This window comes from Elgaria multicarinata, chromosome 16 (assembly GCF_023053635.1).
Source record: "Elgaria multicarinata webbii isolate HBS135686 ecotype San Diego chromosome 16, rElgMul1.1.pri, whole genome shotgun sequence".
NCBI lineage: Eukaryota > Metazoa > Chordata > Lepidosauria > Squamata > Anguidae > Elgaria > Elgaria multicarinata.
Genome location: NC_086186.1, coordinates 10,027,896 through 10,053,359, shown reverse-complemented (window position 1 = coordinate 10,053,359; position 25,464 = coordinate 10,027,896). Strand labels below are relative to the sequence as shown.

General features: G+C 47.0%; 1 protein-coding gene across 1 annotated transcript in view; it reads left to right on the top strand.

Annotated features, from left to right (window-relative positions):
• The window catches only part of TBC1D21 (TBC1 domain family member 21), a 33,280-nt gene extending 10,606 nt beyond the window's left edge, over window positions 1-22,674 (top strand). The window contains exons 3-11 of the mRNA XM_063142639.1: window positions 926-1,029; window positions 1,529-1,623; window positions 9,775-9,891; window positions 10,989-11,089; window positions 12,760-12,856; window positions 14,128-14,225; window positions 17,841-17,957; window positions 18,375-18,464; window positions 22,513-22,674. Of these exons, the coding sequence (XP_062998709.1) occupies window positions 926-1,029; window positions 1,529-1,623; window positions 9,775-9,891; window positions 10,989-11,089; window positions 12,760-12,856; window positions 14,128-14,225; window positions 17,841-17,957; window positions 18,375-18,464; window positions 22,513-22,674 (981 nt within the window). The remainder of the gene's footprint in view (window positions 1-925; window positions 1,030-1,528; window positions 1,624-9,774; window positions 9,892-10,988; window positions 11,090-12,759; window positions 12,857-14,127; window positions 14,226-17,840; window positions 17,958-18,374; window positions 18,465-22,512) is intronic.
• Window positions 22,675-25,464: the final 2,790 nt, after the last annotated feature.

Sequence of the window (25,464 nt, the reverse complement as noted above, 5' to 3'; positions counted from 1 at the left end):
GCAGGAAACTACTTGCTAAATGCCCTTAACTTCAGGGAGCCTGGTGCAGAGGCAGGTTCTGGCGCAATCCTAGTCGGACTGACTTTCTCACGCCTTCCTTCCGCGCTGTGTGTTTGAGCTTCCAGCAGACCCTAGCATCAGCTAGCTTGTTGGGGCGCTCACCTCCAGAAGAAACCTCACTTCCCACTGAGTGTGTAGGATTTGGCCTTGAGGAGATAAGCTCTGGAGAGGGCTGACTCCTAGCTGGGGAATCGCCTGTGAGAGCTTCCTCCCCCACTGGTACAGGCTGGCTGGTGTCTGGTGCTGCGTCTTTTAGTTCTGAATCTGATTCTGATTGATTACCTGAAACATCTTCTCCCAAGACAGGGGCAGTAAGGTTAGACATGACGGTCAGGGTGGAACAGTTCCTTCCTGACCTGCGTCCCCTTCTAGCGTTGGGGCAAAAATCCACCAGGCACATCCAGTGGGGCCCATGAAGCCTGGATGTGGGGGTGTCCACTGTCCTCACAGGCCCAGGCGGATTTCTGCCACAACACTATCGCCTTTAGCCCTACTCACAACTGTGTGAAGGCTTGTCCCTCCTAATGCAAAGCCACCTAGCAGGGGCCGGGTGGGGTGGGTGGGGGGGTGGACGAAGTTAAAATGCCAACAAAAGCAATGGTTTAAGGTGCGATGCAGAGCTGGCTGTAGCAACGGCAGCTGGAGAGAAGATTACAAGACAAATATCAATAAAGCAATTTACTCTCGAATGAATTCAACCTTGTGTTTATTATTAAAAAACTGATTAAAAAAACAACCGATCACCTCAATCGCTAGGATAAAGTGGGGGAATAGAATGAGTAAGCTTCCTGATACACACACACCACGTTGGGCCTTATTTTCCTTTTTTCTCTCTCTTCCCCCCCCCCTACCATTTTCATTCCAGGGCTTGGATCCCTCTGCAAAATTGGAAGCATGGAAGTTTCTCACAGGCTATTACTCCTGGCGAAGTACCTACGATGAGAGGCTCGTGGTGAACAGCAGGAGACGGTGTGTGTATATGGGATCATTACATGGTTTAGTCCAGTGGTAGGCAAGTAGGTGTCCTCTGGCTGTATTGGACTACAGATCCCATGATCTTTGACCATGGGGGGTGCAGGCTAGGGCTTTTGAGATCTGAAGTCCAAAAACAAATGGAAGGCACCGGATTACGCCTACCACTGGTTTAGTTTCTAGGTAGCCCTGGACTTTGTTATATCTGTTTCCCACAATGCTCCTGACCTAGCATCAGTCTGGGTCATTGTAGGAAAGAGAGGAGGGGTCCTACCAGAGGGGACTTCGCTCAGAGCAGGCGCTGACCCTAAGAACTTCGCTATATCCACCTTCCCCCAACCTGGTGCTCTCCGGTGGCCATGCTGGTGGAGGAATGATGGGTGTTTTAGTCCACCACATATAGAGGACTGGCAAAGGCTGGGCTATATCGTCCCTTTAGCGCACTCTGCGTTGCACCCTCAAACACTGATTGATTCCTTCCCTCCCCTCTGCGCAGGAAAAACTACGAGTCCTTGTGCAACATGTGTGAAAAGATCCAGCCATTACTGGAGAGCGCGCTTCAGGATTTCCTGGAGGTCCAGAACAGCATCAGTAAGTTGTCTGGAGCATGACTGGCTACTGGGGGAATTTCACTTTACCTGCTACCTGACCCTTTTTTAACTGGAGGTGATGGGGATTGAAACTAGAACCTTCTGCATACAAAGCAAGGCCAGATCTACACCAAGCAGGATATAGCACTATGAAAGTGGTATGAAAGTGGTATACGGGCCCCAACAGTTGTCAGTGCACTTCAATACCACTATAAAGCAGTATTCTAGATCCTGCCCAAGCGCTCTACCCCTGGCTACATCCCCTTCCTCCAACTAGGGGCATGTCTAGACCTGCTAATATCCCAGGGGTTGCCCCGGGATCATCCCTGTGCATCCACATGATGCACAGGTGATCCCAGGAGCAGGGAGGGATGATCCCTCCCTTTCCCCGGGATATTGGCATACCCTTTAATCCCAACTTTTCTTGTGGTCTCGGGCTTGTCCCAAGACCACAGGAAGTGTGACCGGGCGTCCCATTTTCATCCCGGCTCCTCATGAGTAACCATGAGGAGCAGGGAACCAGGCATGGGGCACGGAGCTCTTCAGAAGCTCGGTGCCCATTGGGGGTGGGAGGGCGGAGCTGGGCTTGTTTTTAAAATAAAACACTCACTTTTTCATAGGAGCACTCTTTTTCGATTGAAACAAAACCACAAAACGGCAGGTGCAACATCCTCTTCCTCCTGGGATGTCACACGCCATGTGTAGACTGAGGGGGAGGTTCTCGCAATCATCATATCATGACATCATCTCTCTCGTCTAGCCATGCCCTAGGTTCCTTTTTTAAGGCTTACAAATGCCCTTTTTTCTTAGCCTTTGGGAAAAGTTTGATAGTAACTTAGACCTAGGTTAGTTAAGGGTTTGGGAGACCACTATTTTTGAAACCATGATCCTTACACTAGTGGAAGAGCTATTTTAGGATGGGTTGTCCGTCCTAAGCCCAACATTACGAATCCCATAATGCAACAGACTGAGCAGCTAGCTAAGGTATGCTGACAAGGAATGTTTAAGGAATTGGGTCTTTGTGAACTGGGATACAAATTGTCCTAGTCCACAGACCCCACAATAATGGGGACACGGTTATGCGTCAAATGTCACTCCACTCTGAATTTTGTGATACCGATTTAAAAAATGTTTCAGGATTGTTTTGTGAGAAAAATTATGTCTAAAACCTACTGATTTAAATATAAATTTCATGGTTTTTGTTTTTTTTAAAAAAATGCAAATAAATACGGAGATGGGACAAGGTAGAACAGACTTATGAATGAATAAGTACAAAATTGTCATGGATGGTAATTGACCTCCAAGTCAATTACATTTTTTTTCCTTACCTAAAAATTCATTTGCATTTCCAACATGTGACATTCTTGAGTCATCCTTTAAGCCTAGCCCCCCACATGCCATATTTGATGACAAGAGCTGGAACATTTTTACTCCTAGCTTGAAGACAGCATCCCTCTTGTGCAAGGTCATAAGTCCCCAGAGAAAGAGTTGCAGGATGAAAGATAGGCCAGAGAGAGGGAGGGAGAGAGAGAGAGAGAAGATAAAGTTTTGAAAAAGCAAGTCTGGAAAGCACCTAACAGTGCAATCCTATACATGTCTACTCAGACATGAGCCCCATTGCATTCAATGGGACTTACTCTTGGTAAGTGGGTATAGGATTTCTGCCTAACTATTTTCTCACAGATGACAAGCAGCGCATAAGTGATTCTCACGATTATTTTCAGTTTCCCATTCAGGCTTTTCCCAGTTGTATAACAAAAGGAATATTAAACGATACAGCAAAATTAATGCTACAAATCAATGTGACGGGCATAAATCATGCCAAGTGAGCTGTAGAAAAAAAGATTTACAGCTCAGGAGAGATCCAACCAGGCCCTGCAGAAGTAATAGACATTCCATCTCGACAGAGAATTCCTTAAACAGGTCACATACCCGGGGAGCTGTTCCCCTTTGATTGCCCTTCCTCCTCCCAAGAACTGGTATAAAATGAAATCACTTTCCAATTTTATACAAAAAGATAGCATGTTAGATCACTGCTCCTCTGTGTCCCGCTCTTCAAGGGCATTCAGGGTTTCAATATGTCTCACCTTCTCCAACAGTTTTTGAAAAATCCTCCTTTGTTTTAAGTCAGCCAGCTACTTTTTTGAGTTGTTCCCCCTCTCCCTTATAACCAATTTCAGTAGTTGACAAAGAATGAAATTAGCATATCAGGTGAGCAACTTCTGATTCCCTATTAGGAACAGGTGAACCTGTCAAGCTCAGTTTCACTCAGGCATAGGCGTTGTTATGGGCAGGCACACCAGGGCATTTGCCCAGTAACGTCTGAACTGAGCAATGAATCTTCTCAGGCCATGGTCAGAGAGTGACAATCTCGCAATTTTATGACCTCAAGATCGTCGCCCTCATTTGCATGCAGCGCGTGCAGGGCTGGTGCCAGATTATACTGCGCCCTAGGCAGGCACGTTCTGAAGGGCCCCCCCGCTCGCTCACTCACCGCCCCCTCACTCGCCTGCCCACCCACTCACTTGCTCACTCACTGCTCCCCCCACCTGCTCACCCGCCCGCCTGCCACCCCCGCCCGCTCGCCGCTCCGGCTCCCCCTCGCTCACACGCTCCTGCTCCCCCCATCGCTCGCCCGCCGCCCCCGCTCCCTCGCTCACTCACCACTCCGGCTCCCCCCATCGCTCGCCCACTCACCACCCACTCCCTCCCACTCCCAGCTTTGAAGCCAGGATGCTGGGGTTGGGGGGCGGGGCAGAGGCTTTGAAGCGGCGTGCCTGGAAGTGGCTTCCTGGCGCGCCGTACTGAAGCCTCCGCCTCCAACCCCTGCATCCTGGCTTTGAAGGAGCCAGGACGCTGGGGTTGGGCGGAGAATGGGTGGACAGCTTTGGAACAGCACACCCGGAAGCCGCTCTAGGAGAGGAGCTTCCGGGTACGCTGTTTGGCGCCCTTGTTTGCTTGGCACTCTAGGCAGCTGCCTGAGTTGCCTCTATGGCAGCACCGGGCCTGAGCGCGTGACTCCGCAGCCACCATTTTGGATTTCAGTTTTTAAAGGGAAAGGAGTGCATGAGCACTCGTGCACAAACAGTGAGGTTTTATTTTTATTTTTTTAAAAAAATCACCCTCGCCCCCCCCATCGCCCCACCCCGATGGGCACAGAGCTCCTGAGGAACTCTATGCCCCGTGTCCCCGTCCTAGTTCCTTGTGGTTACTCGTGAGGAACCAGGACAACCTGCGATGCCCGGCCACACGTTCTGCGGTCTCGGGATCATCCTGAGACTGCAGAAAAAGTGGGATTAAAGTGTGGGGCCATATCCCAGGCCAAGGGAGGGCTCATCCCTCCCTGCTCCCAGGATCCCATGTGGATGCACAGGGATGATCTTGGGATATAGGCCTGGTCTAGCCATGGCCTTAGTTGTTCCAATGACACCATCCTCCTGCCTCTTCCGTTCTGAGCTCAGTAGTCTTGTGGTGACTAGGGGACCTTAGGACTAATTGTCTTAGCACCCCAATAGCAGGTATAACATAGAGGCAGCTGCTTTTTAAACTACAGAATACTGTCACTAGGGCTGCTGGAGAAATTTAAGATGGACTAAAATGAGCTAAGATTTCTAAGTATCTGACCTGCAGAATCCAATGCATGCTGGCCTCCTTAGGTCATGTGGAGTCTGTGGGCTTCCAGATGATGATGATGATGATAATGATGATGATGATGATGATTACAAAATTTACACAAATTCATTCTCAGGAAAATACACAAGTTTCTGCTGAAACATATGCTGTGCTGGGAAATATACATGGGGAAAGTCAAATGGAATGAGGGAACAATACACATACATATGGCAAACTTTCTTACAGGATAATTTGCGTATTTTTCACCATAATTGGAGAGGGGGGATGAAATACATCTGTGAACAGATGCTGGAATGAATGACACTGCACATTCCACAAAATACACGTGGGATGGATTTGATAAACTCTGGACATCCCTAATTGACATCTTTCTTTCCACAGTCGGCTCATTGTTTTCCCCTGTCCTTGCCCTTGCCCCCACTCGCTCTCTCTTGCTCTCTCTCTCTCTCTGAGCTTTATCACTCCAGCGTTATACTGTGCAATCACTGCAAATTGCATGCAAAGGACTCAGAAGTTTCCCACCTTATAATCTGCTTTGATTGTGAAGTACTCCCATGCAGCCTGCCTTAACTGTGCTATAAAGCCAAAAGATTCCCCGTATTTAGCCCCTACTTATTGAGCATATCTTTCGAGCCGCCGCTGGGGCGCAGGAGCAGGATTTTAAAGAAATGCTTACATCTGTGTAAGCTTTAAAGCTAAAGACACCAAAATTCGCACAGTAATAGATATTAGGGAGAGCTTTAAGCATACCAAATTTGAATTGATTTGGGTCATTCGTTGATTTTTTACATTTCCCCCTGTAAACTCACTTCCTGGTATGCAAAGGATCACTGCCGCCTGGTAGCAAAAACAACAACAACCGTGAAAGCTTAGCGCTACGGGGATAATCCGAGGGAAGCAGGTACATGGGATGAAGCTTGCTCTCTCTCGCGCGCGCTCTCTCCCCTTCTCCCTCTCTCTCTCCCTTTCTAATCTTACTTACCCACTGCTGGGAGCTTGCTTGCAATGAACGTTTGAAGAGGGAAGAGGAAGAGCTTTCTGTGAAAAACTAGTATTTTACCTGGCATCAGATTTTACGGCCACAAACTGGGACATTTGAGTTCTTCATACACTCAGTGGCTTCTGCCCAGCAAAGGATTTGATTAGCCTCCACCAACATATTTTCCCTCCTCCACTTCTAATTTCTCCCACATGGCTACAGGCATCAGATTATACCAACAAGGAGCGTTAAGGCAATTTGATGTCGTGTTCCATTACTTTTGCAGGGAGGTTTACGGCCTGTTCTTCTGCATGTTTACTCAGGAATAAGTCCTGAGTTGGAAGCATGGTACTGCAGGTTTCATAAACAGCCCGCCCCATTCCACTCAATTGACTTAGCTACTCCCCTGTGCGCATTTTGCCTTTTTTGTTTTTACATAGGTTTGAATCCAGACTTACGCTGGGTCACCAGTGCTGGCAGAAGTGGTCTTCCTTGCGAATTCCTTCCCACAACATCCCCTTCAGCCCCCTGAACGTGCTACATAGAGACAGGAGACCCTGCTGACATGAACTAGAATGAACTGTGGGGGGATCCCCAAAACTCAGACACAGAGACCTTTCATGAGTGCAGCCCTGTAAGGTAGATTGGTGTAACCATCACCCATATTGCAGATGGGTATGACTGAGGCTGAGAGCTTCATCCCACGTACCCGTTTCCCTCGAATTATCCCCATAGCGTAGAGCTGTCGCTGTTGTTGTTGTTAGCTAAATCACACCCTGAGTGGCGGGGTCATTTTGAGACCACTCTCACCTCTCTGCGTTGTCTGGGTCGCGTGCTATATTTTTGTGAAAATCGGGTCAACCGCGCGGCTCAAACGGCGTTTTCGGCTTTTCGCCCATAGGATTGCATTGAGGGAAAGAATCGGGGATAACTGGGGGGGTTTAAGCTATCGTTCTGAAAATTCTTGTGCACAGAGAGTCGTGGATGGGGGTCATTTTGAGACCACTCTCACCTCTCTGCGTTGTCTGGGTCGCGTGCTATATTTTTGTGAAAATCGGGTCAACCGCGCGGCTCAAACGGCGTTTTCGGCTTTTCGCCCATAGGATTGCATTGAGGGAAAGAATCGGGGATAACTGGGGGGGTTTAAGCTATCGTTCTGAAAATTCTTGTGCACAGAGAGTCATGGATGGGGGTCATTTTGAGACTACTCTCAACTTTCTGCGTCGTACGGGTCGCGCGCTAGAAGTTTTTTAAAAATCGGCGGGAAAAATACCTTTTTCAAAGGGCTGAGGGGCAGAGTCAGCTCCCGGTCATGATGATCCCAAAGTTGGAGGAGGGCATAGGCAAAACAGGTAACTTGGGATTCTGGGAAACTTCTCTTTCTTCATCTGAACGGGCTTTTCCCCGTGTTTTTTAACACAGTAGCCCCACCAAATGCACAAACACAACCTGAAATCATATACTAAGCCAAGAATAAGAGATAGAAACACAGCACTGCTCCCCACCCTAACCTTGGTGAACAACTGAATAGATGTGGTGCAAGGGGATGAGCTCCCCTAGGGCATCTCATCGTAGACGTGCCCCCACTCTCTCCTGCACTGGAAGGCCATTAGAGCCTTCCAAAGAGAGTAAAACGGTGGAGCAATGCCTATCATGAGTTGAAGTGAATGGTCACTTTTCAGTGGTAGAGCAATGCCTGTTATGAGTTGAAGTGAGCGTTTTACTTCTTCTCAGAGCTGTTGGTGGCTGTCTTGAACTGGCAGCTACTTCCCCCTCCCCCGGGCACGTCCCCCTATTGCTGGTAAAAGACAGATATAGCCTTTTTTTAAAAATTCTTCTTGCTGTTTATTGAGCAACACTGCTGCTTTTAATTCCACCCCTCCTTTGTTTATTGATTGATTTATTCCATTTTATATGCATTACTGGCTTATCCTTGGCTCACTTCCTTATGCCCCCAGAAATGCCAGCTGCATGCCTGCCTGCCTGCCTTCCCTCCCTCCTCCCCTGCCCACCTCGCAGGGATGTTGTGTGTGGGGTGCCCGATTTTCAAAAATTCGCCAAAAATCAGGGGATGATGGGATTGCTTTGAAACTTGGCGTGCATGTGTATATCCCCATGAGGTGTCATGGTGCCAAACATGAGGTTTCTAACTTGAACAGAAAAAAAGTTGTATAATTTTTTAGCTTTCAATGCAAGCCTATGGGGGGGGAAACGGAGCTCCGGATCCGGAGCTCCGAGCGGAGCGGAGCGGAAGTGGGCGGAGCGGGGGCGGGGCGGAGCGGCCCGATCCGGAAAATGGCGGATCTGCAAGTGAAGCGGAGCGGGGGGTCCGTGCACACCCCTAGTTTAATTTGCACTTTAAAAAAAAATGTCAAATCCTCCTCCTGCGCCCCCAGTCGCCACTCGGAGAACGACAACAGATTCGTTCTTAAAGGAGTCCAAAAGACGTTGGTTCTTTTGGCTAAGAAGCACAATTAAAGCAGGATGCATGGGAGTGCTTCACAGTAAAAGCAGATGATAAGCTGGAAAACTTCGGAGTCCTTTGCACGCAATTCACAGTGATTGCACAGTATAACGCTGGTGTGATGAAGCTAAGAGAGACAAGGGCTACACTAAGGCCTCCTAACAAGTCCATGACAGAGGCAAGAGCCAAAGCAGAGACTTCTTAAGACTTCCCTAAGAGGGGATAAGCCCCATAGAACACAGTGGGACGTCTGAGCAAACACAAATCAGATTACATTGATCTGCGTACACTAGGGTGACCATATGAAAAGGAGGACAGGGCTCCTGTATCTTTAACAGTTGCATTAAAAAGGGAATTTCTGCAGGTGTCATTTATATAGATGGAGAACCTGGTGAAATCCCCTCTTCATCACAACAGTTAAAGGTGCAGGAGCTATACTAGAGTGACCAGATTTAAAAGAGGGCAGGGCACCTGCAGCTTTAACTGTTGTGATGAAGAGGAAATTTCACCAGGTTCCCCGTATATACAAATGACACCTGCTGAAATTCCCTTTTCAGTACAACTGTTAAAGATACAGGAGCCCTGTCCTCGTTTTCATAGGGTCACCCTAGCATACACAGTCCTAGTCAGAGGCCGGCCCCATTGAGTTCAGTGGGACGTACTGCCAGGTAAGTGCATTTTTGATTGTAGCCACACAGAGCCACCTGAGGCATATTTAATATCAGGCACCAGTCCCATAGGGGCAGGATCCACACTACTGCTTTATAATGGCATTGAAGTGCACTGACAACTGTTGGGGTCTATGATAACTTCCATATACCATTTTCAAACTACTTTCAAAGTGTTATATCCCGCTGGGTGTAGATCTGGCCGGAGTTGAAAGGGGCTTGCCCCCAAAGGAAGAACATGAGCTTTATTTCCTGAGCTGTTGGCATCTACTGCAGCATAAATCATGATGATTGGGATGGAATCCAGGTCCTTGCTTGGTGCAAACTCAGAGGGGCTGTGCAGGGGCTACCCTGTACTCTGGTTTGGTTTCGGGCAGGAGCTTCATGCAGCCCTTCCTTTGCCCACAGAGTCTGATGTTCAGAGACTTTACCTGAAAGATGCCCAAGGCAACACACTCGTGGATAAGAATCAGCTGGAAAAGATCCTTCTCCTGAACTACATGTGCAATGTGGAAGTGGGGATGGGTGAGTTCAGTATATATATATATTTAATAAAACGCAATACCGAACTAGCTGGACCAATGTTTTGACTCCATATCAGGCAGATCTCTATGTGCCAAAGCATTCGTCTGTTCTGGTGGGTGAAGTTATTTATTTATTTGCAAGGTCTATATGGTATTCTGCATCCAATAAAATTCCTGCACGATGAATTTTAAAAAGGGAAGGAAAAATAATCAAAATACAGTTAAATCTTTAAAACCAGATTGGGTTGATTAGCCAAGGAAGGTTTGTTTAACTTTAAAAAAAAAAGTCTTCAGCAGGCTCAGAAAATGAAATAATGTAAGTTCTGGCCTGACGTCAACACGCAAGGAGTTTCATTGAGAGGAAGTCAATACAATGAAGGCTCTACTCTGAATGGACTTCAGGTCTATGCAGAACCACCAGGGATGCATCATCTGTAGATTCCTGCAATGAGCAGGGGGTTGGACTCAATGGCCTTGTAGGGCCCTTCCAACTCTACTATTCTATGGTTCTATGATTCTCTGATGACTTCAATGACCAGGCAGACTGGTAACGGAGAAGAAGTTGTGGGTATTTCCAATGAAAGCTCCATTCGACGAGCGTTTTATTGCACACTCGTTACTGGGCACTCACAGAGTTTGCTCAGGTCCCTCACATGACGTCTGCCTTCCGCATGTCTTCCACCCCTTCTGGCCTTCCCTGCACGAAAAAACAACAACCCTCATTAAGTCCAATGTATTTTTAAACACGGAATTGCTGCTGTCTCCTGCTATGTCCCGGAGAAGCAGCGCCATTAGAACAGCGGACTCAATGGGCCTCGTGCTCGTTGGGTACTTCCTCTTTTGAAAGAGGAAGTAACTGAGGAATGAAAACACGGGCGGAGAAGCGATGGTAGGGAGCGTGCTAACCTCTGGTGTGATGGAGCTTTGAGCAGGAATCAAACTAATGTAGAGAATATCATTGAGATAATACCTACAGGTGCTAAGAGAGATAGTGAATTCCCTGGTGGGAAATATAGGGAACTGGAACAAGGATGGGACAAAATTCTTGGGCAGTAAGTTTAATCTCTTTATCTTCCTTCCCCATCTCCTCCTTGGCAGAATACCAACAAGGCTTCCATGAAATGCTCCTGCTCTTCCGTCTGCTTGTGGAAAAAGAACATGAGATCTACTGGCTCTTCCAGTTCTTCCTGCAAAAAACTGTATGGTCATGAGGTTTTGATACTGTCATTTTGCTCCAACAAGGAGCAGTCAGGGCAACTTATGATATTTAGAATTCCTAGCAAGAAATGCACTTAAATCAAAATGGATCCAATAAAATAACTCATCAGTGGAGCAAATCAAAATAGAACAGGGAGACGAACTCAGTCAAAAGCTTGTCTAAACAAAGGAAGTCTTTAAATGAGGATGAAAGACCAACAGTGGTGGGGCATAATGAATCTCTTGTGGGGGTGGGGGGGAGTCCTGCTCTAGCTAGGTTTAGCTCTGTGCTATACAAACACAGAGTTCATTGCAACAGAGAAGTCAAGCATGCAAAAAGCCAGGCATGGTTTTACCAAGCGAACATGGATTTTCCAGAGTGAAGTCAGAGTACTCAAAACACACAGAATATCAATTCAATAAAAAATTGGAGTCCAAAAGGCAGCACCAGGCAGAAGTCCAAAGATCAACAACACGTAGGTCCAAACATGAGTTAAGATCAGGGTACCAGAGAGTAGAGCTAAAAGTAAGACATAGTTTCCAACAAGGGCTAGATTGACATTGCAGGCTTATAGTGCCAGAGCTTCCTGGGCCTCACCTAGGGTTCAGCTGATGTTCACTACACCCATTGCTCCCAAAGAGTCCCTTCCTCTCGGGGGTGCTTCTTTATAATCAAGCATTTCTTCTTAAAGGAGTCTTACTAGCCTGCCTTGAGGTGACAATGCTCTCAGGAGCCAGGTATTCAGCCAGCCTCCAAATCAGGGGCAGAACTCCCTCCCCCTGTGGGGGAAGGACCCACGATCTTCTCCCCTGAGGTCTCTGCTCCCCCAGATCTCTTGCTATGGGTGGCTCCTTGGTGTCAACTGGGAGCTCTAGCTCCTCCTCAGCAGAGGATACCTCCAGCAGATTAATGACAGGGGCAGGGAGTCTTCCATCCTGGTCACTGCCACAGAGAAGAAAATGATCAGAGAGAGAGAGATCAGAGAGAGAGGAGGCTGCAGGAGAAACTGCCTAAAATTGCGTCCATTGAGGAAGCTTCTGCTGGATCAAAAGAGCCTTCAGTGAGTGGAGAGATGCCAGCTGGATATGTACAACCCATGGTATATGGGTTGTTGCTGTTTTAAAGCCACCTCGTCAGGTTGTGATAGGTGGAAAGGTGGTGTGGAAATATTCCAAATGAATTAATAAATTAGCCTAATATATGATGGGTGGCAGAACTCAGTTTTTTCCTTAAGGTAAAATGTTGATCATTATTTTGTTAATAATAAACGCTGGGCAGTGCACAGCCCCAATTGCAACCAATTGCAAAGAGAGCTTCGGCTATTGGGCGGTATAAAAATGTAATAAATAAATAAATAAATAAAACCCCTTGGAGCAGCAAGGCACAGGAGTATCTGTTCTGTGTTGCCTCCTTTCCTTGTGAACAGAAGGCAGCACATCTGCATTTTGTCACATAGCCATGTTACAGACTTGGGTCTTGGCAGAGTACAAATCAGTCCCTGGAACAAATGTGGTTTTTTTTGGCTCTGCTGATGCCTTGGGGATATCTTGGGGAGGATCCATTTCCATCTTGTGGATTGAACCCTGCAAGAACAGGACACAGCCAGGCTGGCCCATCTGGCCTTTCCATGTTGCTATGAATGTTTTGTCATCCCAGATTTTTGCTTTCCAGGAGAACAGCTGCATTATGAACCTTGGGGTGGAGAAGAACTTGATCATGCTAAGATATTTGATTGCATTTATGGATCCAGTCCTTGCCAAGCACCTGGGTAAGCTCCACTACCTGGCCAGGCTTCTTCAGATGTGGTCCCATACCATCATGCTGCCCACCTGTGCCTGCAAATACAAAGGGTTGTCCACCACCTCTAGTAGCCCACAATACATGATTCTTGGTCGATCTCCTTCACTTGATGGGTCAGATGTTGTGCAGGCCAAGGCCAATACACTGCCCTGAGTCTGTAACTGGGGCAAAATAACCTTATGGAATCCGTTAACCCAGCAAAAGTCTGGGGAAGACTAGGAACTTTTATATTGGCTGCCTTTGATTCACCAGTTGCAGCAGGGTCTGCCTTGTCAGTAACCACAGCTGGGTCCTCCTCTTCATGAATATACCCTTGCTTCTGAGTAGACACTTCTTCACGAGTATACTCCAGGTGAAAAGGTCTTCTGGATGCAAGGTGGGCACTCCTGTGATAGCTCTGAACATTCTACTTGGTCTGTTGCCACAAGTGCTCTGGTGAGCCATGGGCAGAGGGAGGAGAACAAATTCTAAGAGATTCTCAGGCACCTTAGTTGAGGTCACAGGACCCCTCAAATTGCCCCAGGTCTACTGTAGGAGAAAGCTGTGCTTGAGAGATCAAATTCCTACACCTCTGAAGTGGTCTCCTCTGGCCAGGAGCTCAACGTATACAAAGAGTAGGGATAGATGGAGCACTTTGTTTTGGTCCTTGTAACTTTCATATATAATCATTCATGAGTCTGTTCTGTCCTGTTCCCACATTACTGTGTAACTGATAGATTGTTTTTTTAAAAAAAAAATCAGTATGGAAATTATTCTTTAAATACTGTTTAAATACATATTATCAAATGTATTTTATTACAAAATTCCAATTTCTTAACCCATTTTACTCAACTACACCCCTATTCTAAAGTATTTTGAATAATGAATTAATAAACAAAGAACTGAATTGCAAAATTTGGGAGGGGGAATGCAACATCTGCAGGATAATGATCTGATCTGCACATTTATCTGGGAGGTGCAGATCAGGTCAGTTTGGTACTGGAAATTACCCAAATCAAATTCCTTAAGCATCCCTAGCAAAGCATCACCATTGGAGATGATTGGCTAAATCCAGATGTGCTACCTTCAGTTCCCAGCTCAGAAACACCAGTACCCCACTGCTTCAAGAGACTGTAATCATGGATTTGTGTAGTAGGAGGAAAGCATTTCCAGAGGTCAAGCAATCTCCTACTGTGTTGAGAGACAGGATTCATGGAATCTAAACTGTGGGTTCCTTACTTCATCTTCTTCTTTTTTCAGACAAGAAAGGACAAGTCGTGAAGTCATTGTGCCCATGGTTCTGCCTGTGCTTCCAGCGAGTCCTCAAGTCTTTTGATGATGTCTGGAGACTGTGGGAGGTGAGTGGTTGCGCTACCTGTTTCATTTTTATTTGTGTTCATTTACTGCAGGTCTATATCACCCAACAGCCAAAGCCCTCTGAGCAGTTTAGAAAGAATAAAACCATGAAAATGCAAAATCATAGAATCATAGAATAGTAGAGTTGGAAGGGGCCTATAAGGCCATCGAGTCCAACCCCCTGCCAGATTCTGGCTGGACATCAGAAAAAACTTCCTGATGGTTAGAGCAGTACGACAATGGAACCAGTTACCTAGGGAGGCGGTGGGCTCTCCCACACTAGAGGCCTTCAAGAGGCAGCTGGACAACCATCTGTCAAGTATGATTTAGGGTGGATTCCTGCATTCAGCAGGGAGTTGGACTCGATGGCCATATAGGCCCCTTCCAACTCTACAATTCTATGATTCTATGACATTTAAGAAATAAGAGCTCTGCTGGATCAGACCAAGGGTCCATCTAGTCCAGCACTCTGTTCACTCAGTGGCCAGCCAGCTGTCAACCAGGGACCAACAAAGCAGGACATGAGTGCAACAGCACCCTTCCACCCATATTCCCCAGCATCTGGTGTATACAGGCTTACTGCCTCTGATACTAGAGGTTGCACTTAGCCATCAGGACTAGTGGCCATGGATCGCCTTCTCTTTCAGGAATTTATCCAACCCCCTTTTAAAGCCATCCAAATTCGTGGCCATCACTCCATCTTGGCGGAGCAGCCAATGGCACTGCCAACCCATGCAAATCAACGTGCATGGTACCAAAAGCCAGCTAAATTATTTTGGTCCACAAGACAGGAAATCCCAGAACCACCTCTCCCTGTAATTGGCAGTAAAAATACAATGGGCAAAATCCAAGGTAAGTCCTACATAGACTAGACCCATTGAAACGAATGGGATTTAAGTTCGTCCTGACTAATTGAAACCTCATTCATTTCAGTGGGTCTACTCTACTCCAAGTAGGCTTTATCTTGGATTTCATCCCATAAAAACAAAGTCAATAATATAGGATGTGGTTCCTTTCATGACACCCAAACTCCACCCTAAAACTGAGTAAGTTCATGTTAAAATGCAAAATTCCTCCCATCCTTAGGGAGCAGGATGTGGTAGAGAGAGTATTAGTGCTGTGGCTCAACTGGCATATTTGTAAATAAATGCAAATATTACAAAATGCCGTGGGCATCCTGCAACCTCCTTCTGAAGGAAACATTACCCTGGGTGAGTGCAGTCCTCCTGGAACATCTCATGGCTTGGAGGTGTGGTGTGCGTGCGTCATACTAAATTTACATTGCTTTCAGATGTCGTTCCTTGGAGCAACAGAGGAGGAGACACAGCTCCCAAATTAGGAAGTGTCTCGTTTAAAAGAGAGAGAGAGAGAGAGAGGAAGAGGAAGAGGAAGAGGAGGAGGGTTAAAAGAGAAAGAGAGAGAAAGAGGAGGAGGAGGAGGAGGATTAAAAGAGAGAGAGAGAGAGAGAGAGAGAGAGAGGAGAGAGAGAGAGAGAGAGAGAGAGAGAGAGAGAGAGAGAGGAAGGAGGAGGAGGAGGAGGAGGAGGGTTAAAAGAGAGAGAGAGAGAGAGAGAGAGAGAGAGAGGAAGAGGAAGAGGAAGAGGAGGAGGGTTAAAAGAGAAAGAGAGAGAAAGAGGAGGAGGAGGAGGAGGATTAAAAGAGAGAGAGAGAGAGAGAGAGAGAGAGAGAAGGAGGAGGAGGAGGAGGAGGAGGGTTAAAAGAGAGAGAGAGAGAGAGAGAGAGAGAGAGAGAGAGAGAGAGAGAGAGAGAGAGAGGAAGAGGAAGAGGAAGAGGAGGAGGGGTTAAAAGAGAAAGAGAGAGAAAGAGGAGGAGGAGGAGGAGGATTAAAAGAGAGAGAGAGAGAGAGAGAGAGAAGGAGGAGGAGGAGGAGGAGGAGGAGGAGGGTTAAAGAGAGAGAGAGGAGAGAGAGACGAGAGAGAGAGAGAGAGAGAGAGAGGAAGAGGAAGAGGAAGAGGAGGAGGGTTATAAAGAGAAAGAGAGAGAAAGAGGAGGAGGAGGAGGAGGATTAAAAGAGAGAGAGAGAGAGAGAGAGGAGAGAGAGAGAGAGAGAAGGAGGAGGAGGAGGAGGAGGAGGAGGGTTTAAAAGAAGAGAGAGAGAGAGAGAGAGAGAGAGAGAGATGAGAGACGAGGGAGAGAGAGAGAGAGAGAGAGAGAGAGGAAGAGGAAGAGGAAGAGGAGGAGGAGGAGGAGGAGGAGGAGGATTAAAAGAGAGAGAGAGAGAGAGAGAGAGAGAGAGAAGGAGGAGGAGGAGGAGGAGGAGGAGGATGGGTTAAAAAAGAGCGGGAGGAGGAGGAGGCATTTTTTAACACGATCCGTAAGATCTGTGTTTGGATTTCAGGGAGCAAAAGCTGACCTTCTACCCACTGTGGATTTGGAGACAGTTTTTGACAACAGAATCTGTTTCAGGACTTCTGGCACTCTTGTTTTGTTGACTCTCTGGGCAAAAATTAAGGGCCCTGGCAGACGTGCCAGAGGAGAGGCAGCCTACAGTATGTATGTTCTTCTGCGAGTGAACCTTGGGCACTCATGCCAACTACACAGCTGCTGCGAATTAGCGATTCCTCCACCGCTCTTCTCAAGCCTTATTTTATTTTATTGCCTTTTAAGCTGAATCCCAGAGAGAGGACCCAGGATTGCTGCAGCAGCAGGATTCCTGACCCACCAACCCACAGCCATTTGCTTAGCCGTCTTGGCCTCCGTCGTCCTCCAGTTGGCCCGGCAACTTTTCTTCTTTCAATTAATATTTGCAGAGACTGAGCGTCTCCGCGCTTGCTCTCCCTGCTGAGTAGGCTCTCGTATGCCAGGCAATTGCTGGTAATTATGTGGAGGGAGGTGAGAGGGCAAATCTCCATCTGGATTGGGAAGGAGGAAGTTCTTGGCTCTCTCTTAAGACAGTGCTCCAAAGAAGTTCAATTCATCCAGGTGGTTGGGATTAGTCTAGCCTTTTTAATGTAATAGGTCAGATTCCTTGCTGGTTCTCAGGGCTCAGGGAAGTCACTACAAATGCTTTGCATCCTGCCTGGAGATCTCAGGAGGGCTGACCTGATCTTTTAAGGAGTTCACCTTCTTAGAATCATAAAATCATTGAGTTGGAAGGAGCCAACAAGGCCATCGAGTCCAACCCCCTGCTCAATGCAGGAATCCACCCTAAAGCATCCCTAACAGATGGCCAACTGCCTCTTGAAGGCCTCTAGTGTGGGAGAGCCCACAACCTCCCTAGGTCATTGGTTCCATTGTTGTACTGCTCTAACAGTCAGGAAGTTTTTCCTGATGTCCAGCCAGAATCTGGCTTCCTGTAACTTGAGCCCATGATTCTGTGTCCTGCAGTCTGGGATGATCTTCTGACATTACAAAGCAGGTGTCTTCTGTAATAATCAGGTATAACAGTTGGTTTCAGATCACTTTGTTGTTACCCTCCTGCCTGTGGGCACATTATTATATAAGACATGTAGCGTAGTGTGCAAATATAAGAGCATTGACTGTTGAGAAGTGAATGATGGTGTAGAAGAAGTAGCATAAATGTTTAGCCAAGATCGCAAAGGGTGGAAACTCTTCAATGTCATCCACTGATCCTAGCTTGTGTTCATCTCCTCCAAGGTGTTTCTGACTCGCCTGCCCTGCAGGAACTTCCAAGTGATGGTAGCCTATACACTGCTGCAATTGGTGCGAGATCAGGTCCTCAGAGAAGACATGAGTGAAGAGGACATTTTAATGGTAAGCCAGGGTAGCAGGAGACTTAAAGTTTCAAGCATTGGGTTCATGTATCACCAAATAACATGGAAAGCAATATAAGGGTATAGGCCCAAAGCTCCAACTCACAACTGGAAGCCCGGGGGTTTCGATACTGCAAGCCACCTATAAAACTCTAGATCATACGGAATTGTGAAATTGTAGGGTTGGATGGAACCCAATGCAGCATGCCTGGTTTGCAGATAAAATATGAACCAGAAGCATTTCTTCCCCGTCCTTAGTAAGAATATGGACCCTGGATTAGATGGACCGGGATTCTTCTTACAATCTGATCTGAAGATATAAGAACATAACATGTTTGCAAACAAAACAAAATGCATTGTCACATGGGAAACGTCAAGATGGGGATTGTTGATATTGTCACTGTTCTTCTCTATACAGCTTTGTAACAACATTGCAGATCTGGATGCTGATGAGTTGATCACCAAAGCTAGTAGCATATATGAACTTTTGCTGAAATATAAAGACAAGGTGAAGTACTGGCTCCTCCTTCCAACTTCCAAAAGGCTGTCCTCACAATCCCAAGGAAGACAAAGGCCACAGCTAGACCGAAGGTTTATCCTGGGATCATCCAGGGTTCGCCCCTGCCTGAGCACTGGATCCCCTGTGTGTCACCTAGATGAACAGGTTTGACCCCTGGACGATCCAGGGATAAACCTTAGGCCTAGCTATGGCCAAATACATGAAGGGATGTATGAATCCCCCAATGTATGGTCCAGGGGGTGTCCATCATGGAGAAATCCAACCATCTGCATGCCCTCTGAATTTTTGTAGCTTTTTTTTTCTTTAAGCAGGACAAGCAATGGGAATTGCAGCTACAATTGGTTTACCTTGGGCAAATTATGGCCATAATTAATGTATTTTATGCCAATTGAGGCCATAATTTAAGCCAAGCACTTGAACACCTCCAACTGGATGGACGAATCTATCAAGTTTGCTTTCTCCCACATTTGATTTAAATAGATAGATAGATAGATAGATAGATAGATAGATAGATAGACAGACAGAGATTCTGTTTGTGAAGGAATGTTAGAATTTCAGTATTTATTGATTTATTTTTAATAAAAAAAATGAACTGCATGCGTTTCTCACCCATTCCTACAAGTAGGGAGCCTGGAAAAGGAGTTGCAAAATCGAGACAAATGATGAATTCTCCTTTTGAGCAGGGGAAGACCTCTTCTCTAGAACATGTCATTGCAGGCTTCTTATCTGATTAGAAGAATGAGGTGTAAGGGTGAACGAAGTGATTTAAAAACAAACAAACCAATAAATATATATTGCTGATGTTTTCCCCATTTCTCCTCAGGTTCCAGACAAGTTCATGGAGTTCTTCAGCCAGCAATAGAAATAAAGATGCCACATTATAAATACCCATGTGGCCCAGAGTGGTGATAGTGACATACAATGAGAAGGAACTGAGGGCAGATTCCCAGGTGCTGCTCCCATCTATGTGGGGCAGGGCAAACCCAGGTTATGGCTAGATGGGGCGATATCCAGGGGCGATCCCTGGGATCGTCCCTGTGTGTCCACATGATGCACAGGGGATCCCGGGAGCAGGATCCCTTTCCCCGGGATCTCGCCCTACCCTTTTTCCATGGTTTCAGGCTAATCTTGAGACCGCAGAACATGTGGGTGGGCATCACAGTTTGTCCCGGCTTCTTGTAGTTACTCACGAGGAGCCAGGACCCGCACACAGGGCACAGAACTCCTCAGGTGCTCTGTGCCCATCAGGGATGGGGTGGGGGGAGCGGGACAAATTATTTAAAATAAAAAACTTACCTTTTGTGCACGACTGTTCGTGCGCTCTGCTCCTTTAACAAAAAAATCCCCAAAATGGCGGATCCCTCCGAGATCATTGCACACCACGTGTAAACAGAGGGGGAGTTCTCGCAATAAAAATATCATGAGATCCTCACCCCTCCGTCGCTCTAGACCCAGTAGGTCTAGCTGAGGCCCCACTGTTCTCTTAAAGTACTGGATTGTTAGACATTGTGTTTCTTCTAGCTGGGACCCAAGTGGTAACAAATATTCTGTCTGGGAGAGGATGGTTTGAGTTGAACGGCAAGTTTGCATTCTGCATACTGTCCATGCGGAGTGCTGAAATTTTCATGTGACAGCCTTATACATTTCATTTCAAGAGCCGCTATGGACATGCACACACACGAACATACACATGATGTAAAACATTCCGTGGTATTGTGAGCAGTGTTTGGTATCCTTTGGATGAGTGAACACTGGATGGGTTTTTAGGTCACGTTTGCTTTATTTGCAAATATTCGAGCAGAATATAAGTGGGAGCTCCTATACAAGCCAGCCGATCTGCTACCCTGCATCAGATCCACAGGGAGAAGAGAGAAGCAACCCCTTTCTGTAACCATGTTGTGGTGTGTGGGTGGGTGTGCATGTGGGTGTAGGGATGGTAGTGAAATCTGCAACAGAATCAAATGAGTTTGGATTTTTATGATTCTGCAGCAGACTGGCATGTCCCAAGTCACATGGATTCTGTGGACTTGCAGACTGGTGGGGTGTGTGTGTGTGTATGTGTGTGTGTGTGTGTGTGTGTGTGTGTGTGTTTACTTTCTGGACTATTGCAACCGGTTGTGTACAGGGCTTCCCTTGAAGCAAATCCAATGCCTACAGGCTGTACAAAATGCAGCAGCCAGGTTGGTCAAGGGGTTCCCAAAGTGGTCTTCTATCACTTTGGTGCTTCAAGAGCTCCATTGGCTGCCGGTGGCTGCTAGGGTGCGCTACAAGGTCTTGTTGATCATGTATAAGGCCCTGCATTGCTTGGGTCCTGGATACCTGAGCACTCGCCTTTCTCCTGTGTCTCACCACTGGCAGAGTTGCTCGCAGGAGCAGGGCGCCCTGATGGTCCCCCGCTACAAATTGGAATGTGCGGGGGCCAGGGCTTTTTCAGTGGCTGCCCCCCCCCCCGGTTATGGAACAATGTGCCACTCGAGATTAGACAAGCTCCCACTCTCAATTGCTTCAAACGCCCTTGTAAGGAGTTTTTATTTTCACAAGAGTTTGGGGAGGGGGTGGTTTAAATTGGGGTTGAGGGCTTTTAATGGTTTGAGGGTGAGGGTTTTAATGGAATTGTCTTAATGTGGGTTGAGGGTTTTAATGGAATTGTTTTATATGTTATTGTAAAGCGCCTCGATGCCAGAAATGGTGAGGCGGCGCTATAAAAATGCTTTAAATAATAATAAATAATAATAATTTTATGCAAAATTAGTCATAGAAAAATACGTTTTTAAAAAAAAACAGCCAAAAATGCGGCTTTCCCCTATAGGCTAAAGGGTGAAAATTAGGGCTCTGTAGCTCTACCTCGAGGCTGATTTGGAGCTTCTGAATTGGCCCCACACCACCTCGGCTGAATCCAGATCCCACCCGATATGCTTTGGATCCAGATCCAAAGAGAGATCCGAACATCCTAAGTGGGTTGGATGTTGTGGTTTCCTGGTCATGAGTCCAACCGGGAGTCTGTAGGACTCCATTCCCCACCCCACCCTTGTCCCCTGAACCCAGTGAACCACTGCCTCCCATCCGCTGAGCTATCTGAGCAGCCGTGACTTACCTGACCCATCCTCTCGTGCCTGGTAGCCATCCATCCTCCCTCCCTGGGAGCCACCATCTTTAATGAAGATGGCTGCCCTTCATTGTTGTAAATCTACTCTTGGAAACTATGGTGTCTGTAAAGGGCCATTTCCAGAAAAAAAATACAATTAAAAATATTACAAATTAAAAATATTAACAAGTGAAATAAAAATCATGAGCTGGGTGTCAAGAGAGGTGTCTGAAGGCACATTGGTGCCCATGGACATCACGTTGGAGACCCCAGACAGAAATGGTCAGCCAGAAGCCAAACTGCCCAAACATAGTGTTAAGACAAATCTCCCTTGAGGGGAGAGGGAGTTCCACAGATGGGATGCCACCACTGAGAAAGCCCCGACCCCAGCCCCTGTCTCTAGAGTTTCTAACTTCTGAATGCAAGTCCACCTCGAGTAGGACTACTGATGATCTTACAGATAGGGAAGTCCAGATAAGAGATGCATGTCTATGTTTGTAGCTTAATCCTGCCTCTCCTCTGTATGTCCTTCTGTATTGCTCAGTAGCAGGGGAGTCCATGCTTTGCAAGCAGAAAGCCTTTGGGATCTCACCTTGAGAAAGGATCAGATGGCAAGTGATGGAAAAGGCCCTTCCCTTCCTGGCAATTCTAAGAGTTGCTGCCGGCCAGTGTAGGCAATACTGGGCTAGATAGGCAATTGTTGTGACCCAGTGAAATGGCAGCTTCTTGAATCTCTGCACCTCCATCCTCTGTACAAAACATCTGGTGCTTCTTTCGAGCTTCCAGGCTCCTTTCACGGTAACGCAAGGTGCCAGCCGCCTGACACGCACGCTCATTTCAGGGAGAAGGGCAGAGGCGAAGAGGTCCCTGCAGACCAAATGTTTCCATTGGCTTTCTCACCCCCCTTGCCTGCACTTCTCCACCGCTGCCTCGCCGCCTCTCCTCCTCTAGCTGGACGCACAGCTGGTGGTTTCCGTGGGCGCACGACTACTTAAGATCAAAATAAGCAAACACGAAAGGGAGAAAATTGCAAACGAAGTGGAGCGAGGCTGCCCGCCGAACTGTGACATGTTGAAAGTGACCTTGACAAGAGTCGGTAGAACCTTGATTTGACACTGATCAAATGCGACAGGGGCAGAGAAGGAGGGGAGGGGGGCACCACTGAAACACATACGCAAAGGGCCATAGCTCAGTGGTGGAACAGAGGCTTTGCATGCACGATCCCTGACATTTCTAGCTAGGGCTAGGAAAGAAGCCTGCCTGGAATTCTGGGGCGCCGCTGTCAGTCTGGCTAGATGGACCAATGGTCTGGCTCAGTGACCTGATTCGTACAACACAACAAGCCAGAGTACAGGTTGGGTAGGGGGTAGAATGTGGGTTGTCGTTGAACTATAGGTTGTCATTGACTCATGGGTTGTTGTGTTGTGTGAACCCAGCTGTGCGGACAAGCCATGGTTTGTTAACCACAAACAACCCACAGTGCGAATTTGCTCCAATCCCTCCCCCAAGAAAGTTTTGAAAAACCCACTCCCCAAGTCCATAGGTCAGATTTAAACTCATTTGTATTTGTTGCAGAGTTTTTTAACGTCGCTTGGTACAGTATTTTCTTTGTATGCTGGAGGTCCTGGTTCAGTTCCTATCATCTCCAGAAGGGCTGTCATCAAGGGGAGGCATTTTCGGGCACTTGCCAAGGCCCCAGATCTCTTGCCCACTGACAAGAGGTCCTTGGAATTGCTTCTCTTCACCACTGCAACCACCTCTCGCTCTGGCCCAGACAACAGTGATGGTGGAGAAGGAGGAGATGGAGACACCCTTGTCTGCTTGCTCACTGCCTCTCTGCCTCTCAAGCCAGCAAGAGGTAGCAATGGTTAGAAAGAGGAGGAGGAGGAGGAGGAGCTGGTGGCAATGGTGGTGAGAAGGTAGACTCACTGAGGGAGGGGTCCACTGATGGTGACTTGCCCGAGGGCCCTCAAAAATTAGTGGAGCTCAAGAAAGAAAAATGCAACAGTGCACAAGGAGCCTTAGAAGTGTTGTAAAGCAAAGCTTAAAAGCAATTTCAACCTGTTCCCCTTCGGTTTGTGCACACACATGCAACTCTTGAAGCTAGTCTAGTAGGCACAGAGTGTAGGAAGGGTTCCATCAGGGCTACATTCCCTGGGAGGGGGGATCTGTCAGGATCCACATGCCAGGAGATTTATCCTTATATATCCATGATTGTCTTAGCGGGAGAGGATCCACAGAAGCTGGTAGATAGGAGAGAACCAGAAAGGGTGCAATCCTATGCATGTCATCGGAAAGGCTCCTACGACTCCCATGGCTCCTGGGGAATGCTAGGAGTTGAAGGACTTTTTCCTGTCTAACCAGGCATAGGTTGGCTCCCTAAAGCAGAAAGGAAAACTCTTCATAATTAATACGATTTTCAAGGCATGTAGGAAGGTGCTGTGAATTCTAGCCCAGTCCCTCACATGAAAGACCACCTCTGTGTACAAATAGCTGGCGGCTATGTCATTGCTTATTAGTGGAGCTGTGATTCTGCAAGCATGGATTTCCACATGGGATCTAATATCTGGCAGAGAATTTTAATTCGTTGGGTTCTTAACTTCTCTCTCTCTCTCTCTCTCTCTCTCTCTCTCTCTCTCTCTCTCTCTCTCTGGTAAAAGCCAATTGTTTCCTCATTCTTGTGCAGGAATGTTTGGATCTCAAGGGAGGTCAATTCTTTGTGACCTCCAGCCATAATATCTGACACTTACATGAGGTCAGCACCTCACTTATGTACATGTCTTTCCCAGATGCTTTAATGCTCCTTCTGTGCACCTACAGCAATCTGAGTTCTGCCCAAACTCCGATCCTTGGTTCAGCATGGAAGCCTGGTTCAGATGTAATGGGAAACCATAACAGAACAAGTCCTGGTGCTCAACCTCACAGGTTCCCCACTTCCTCTCTCCCCTGGTTTTGCATTTACATAGGGTGACCATATGAAAAGGAGGACAGGGCTCCTGTATCTTTAACAGTTGCATAGAAAAGGGAATTTCAGCAGGTGTCCTTTGTCTGCATGTCGCACCTGGTGAAATTTCCTCTTCATCACAACAGTTTAAGCTGCAGGAGCTATGCTGCAGCTAAACTGTGACCAGATTTAAAAGAGGGCAGGGCACCTGCAGCTTTAACTGTTGTGATGAAGAAGAAATTTCACCAGGTTCTCCATATATACAAATGACACCTGCAGAAATTCCCTTTTCAATACAACTGTTAAAGATACAGGAGCCCGGTCCTCCTTTTCATATGGTCACCCTACATTTACAGGGAGATCAAAAGCTTCCATGACTGATTTTAAATTAGCCACATTTCCTACGACATCCAAACTCTGGGAATTCAAAACTACACGTAGAACAAGCCAGGATCAACCATAATATCAGATCTTGGCTTGTTCTCCAATCAAAGTTTAAACAAACCACAGTTCTACATGTTTGGATGCCACAGAAGCTGAGGATTAAAACCCTGTGGACACAGAAAAGGAGCAAATTGCACATAAACCTACTGTTCACTGCAGCTCATTCATGGTAAAGCATTGTTTCCCACTGAGTGAGCAGGCTGAACATTGCAATTCATCTCCATTTCATTTTGTGTCAAAAGCAAAGGGGCCGGTCACGCTTACCAGGGCGGGTTTTCGCCCTCCTCGTGACCCACCCGAAGATAGAGCAATTCAGCCGGGTCAGTCATTTTGGATCTGCCCTATAGAAATGTTGTTGTGGTTGGTAGCGGCTCATCTATTCATGCAAATGGTCACGACTTGATGTGGCAATCATCAAAAGGCAAACATGAATGAGTGGACCTTTCCAAAGAACCTAATGGCACTTCAGAGACTCACTAAGGCCCCATTGAGAAACTGAAGTCATTACAGGAGAA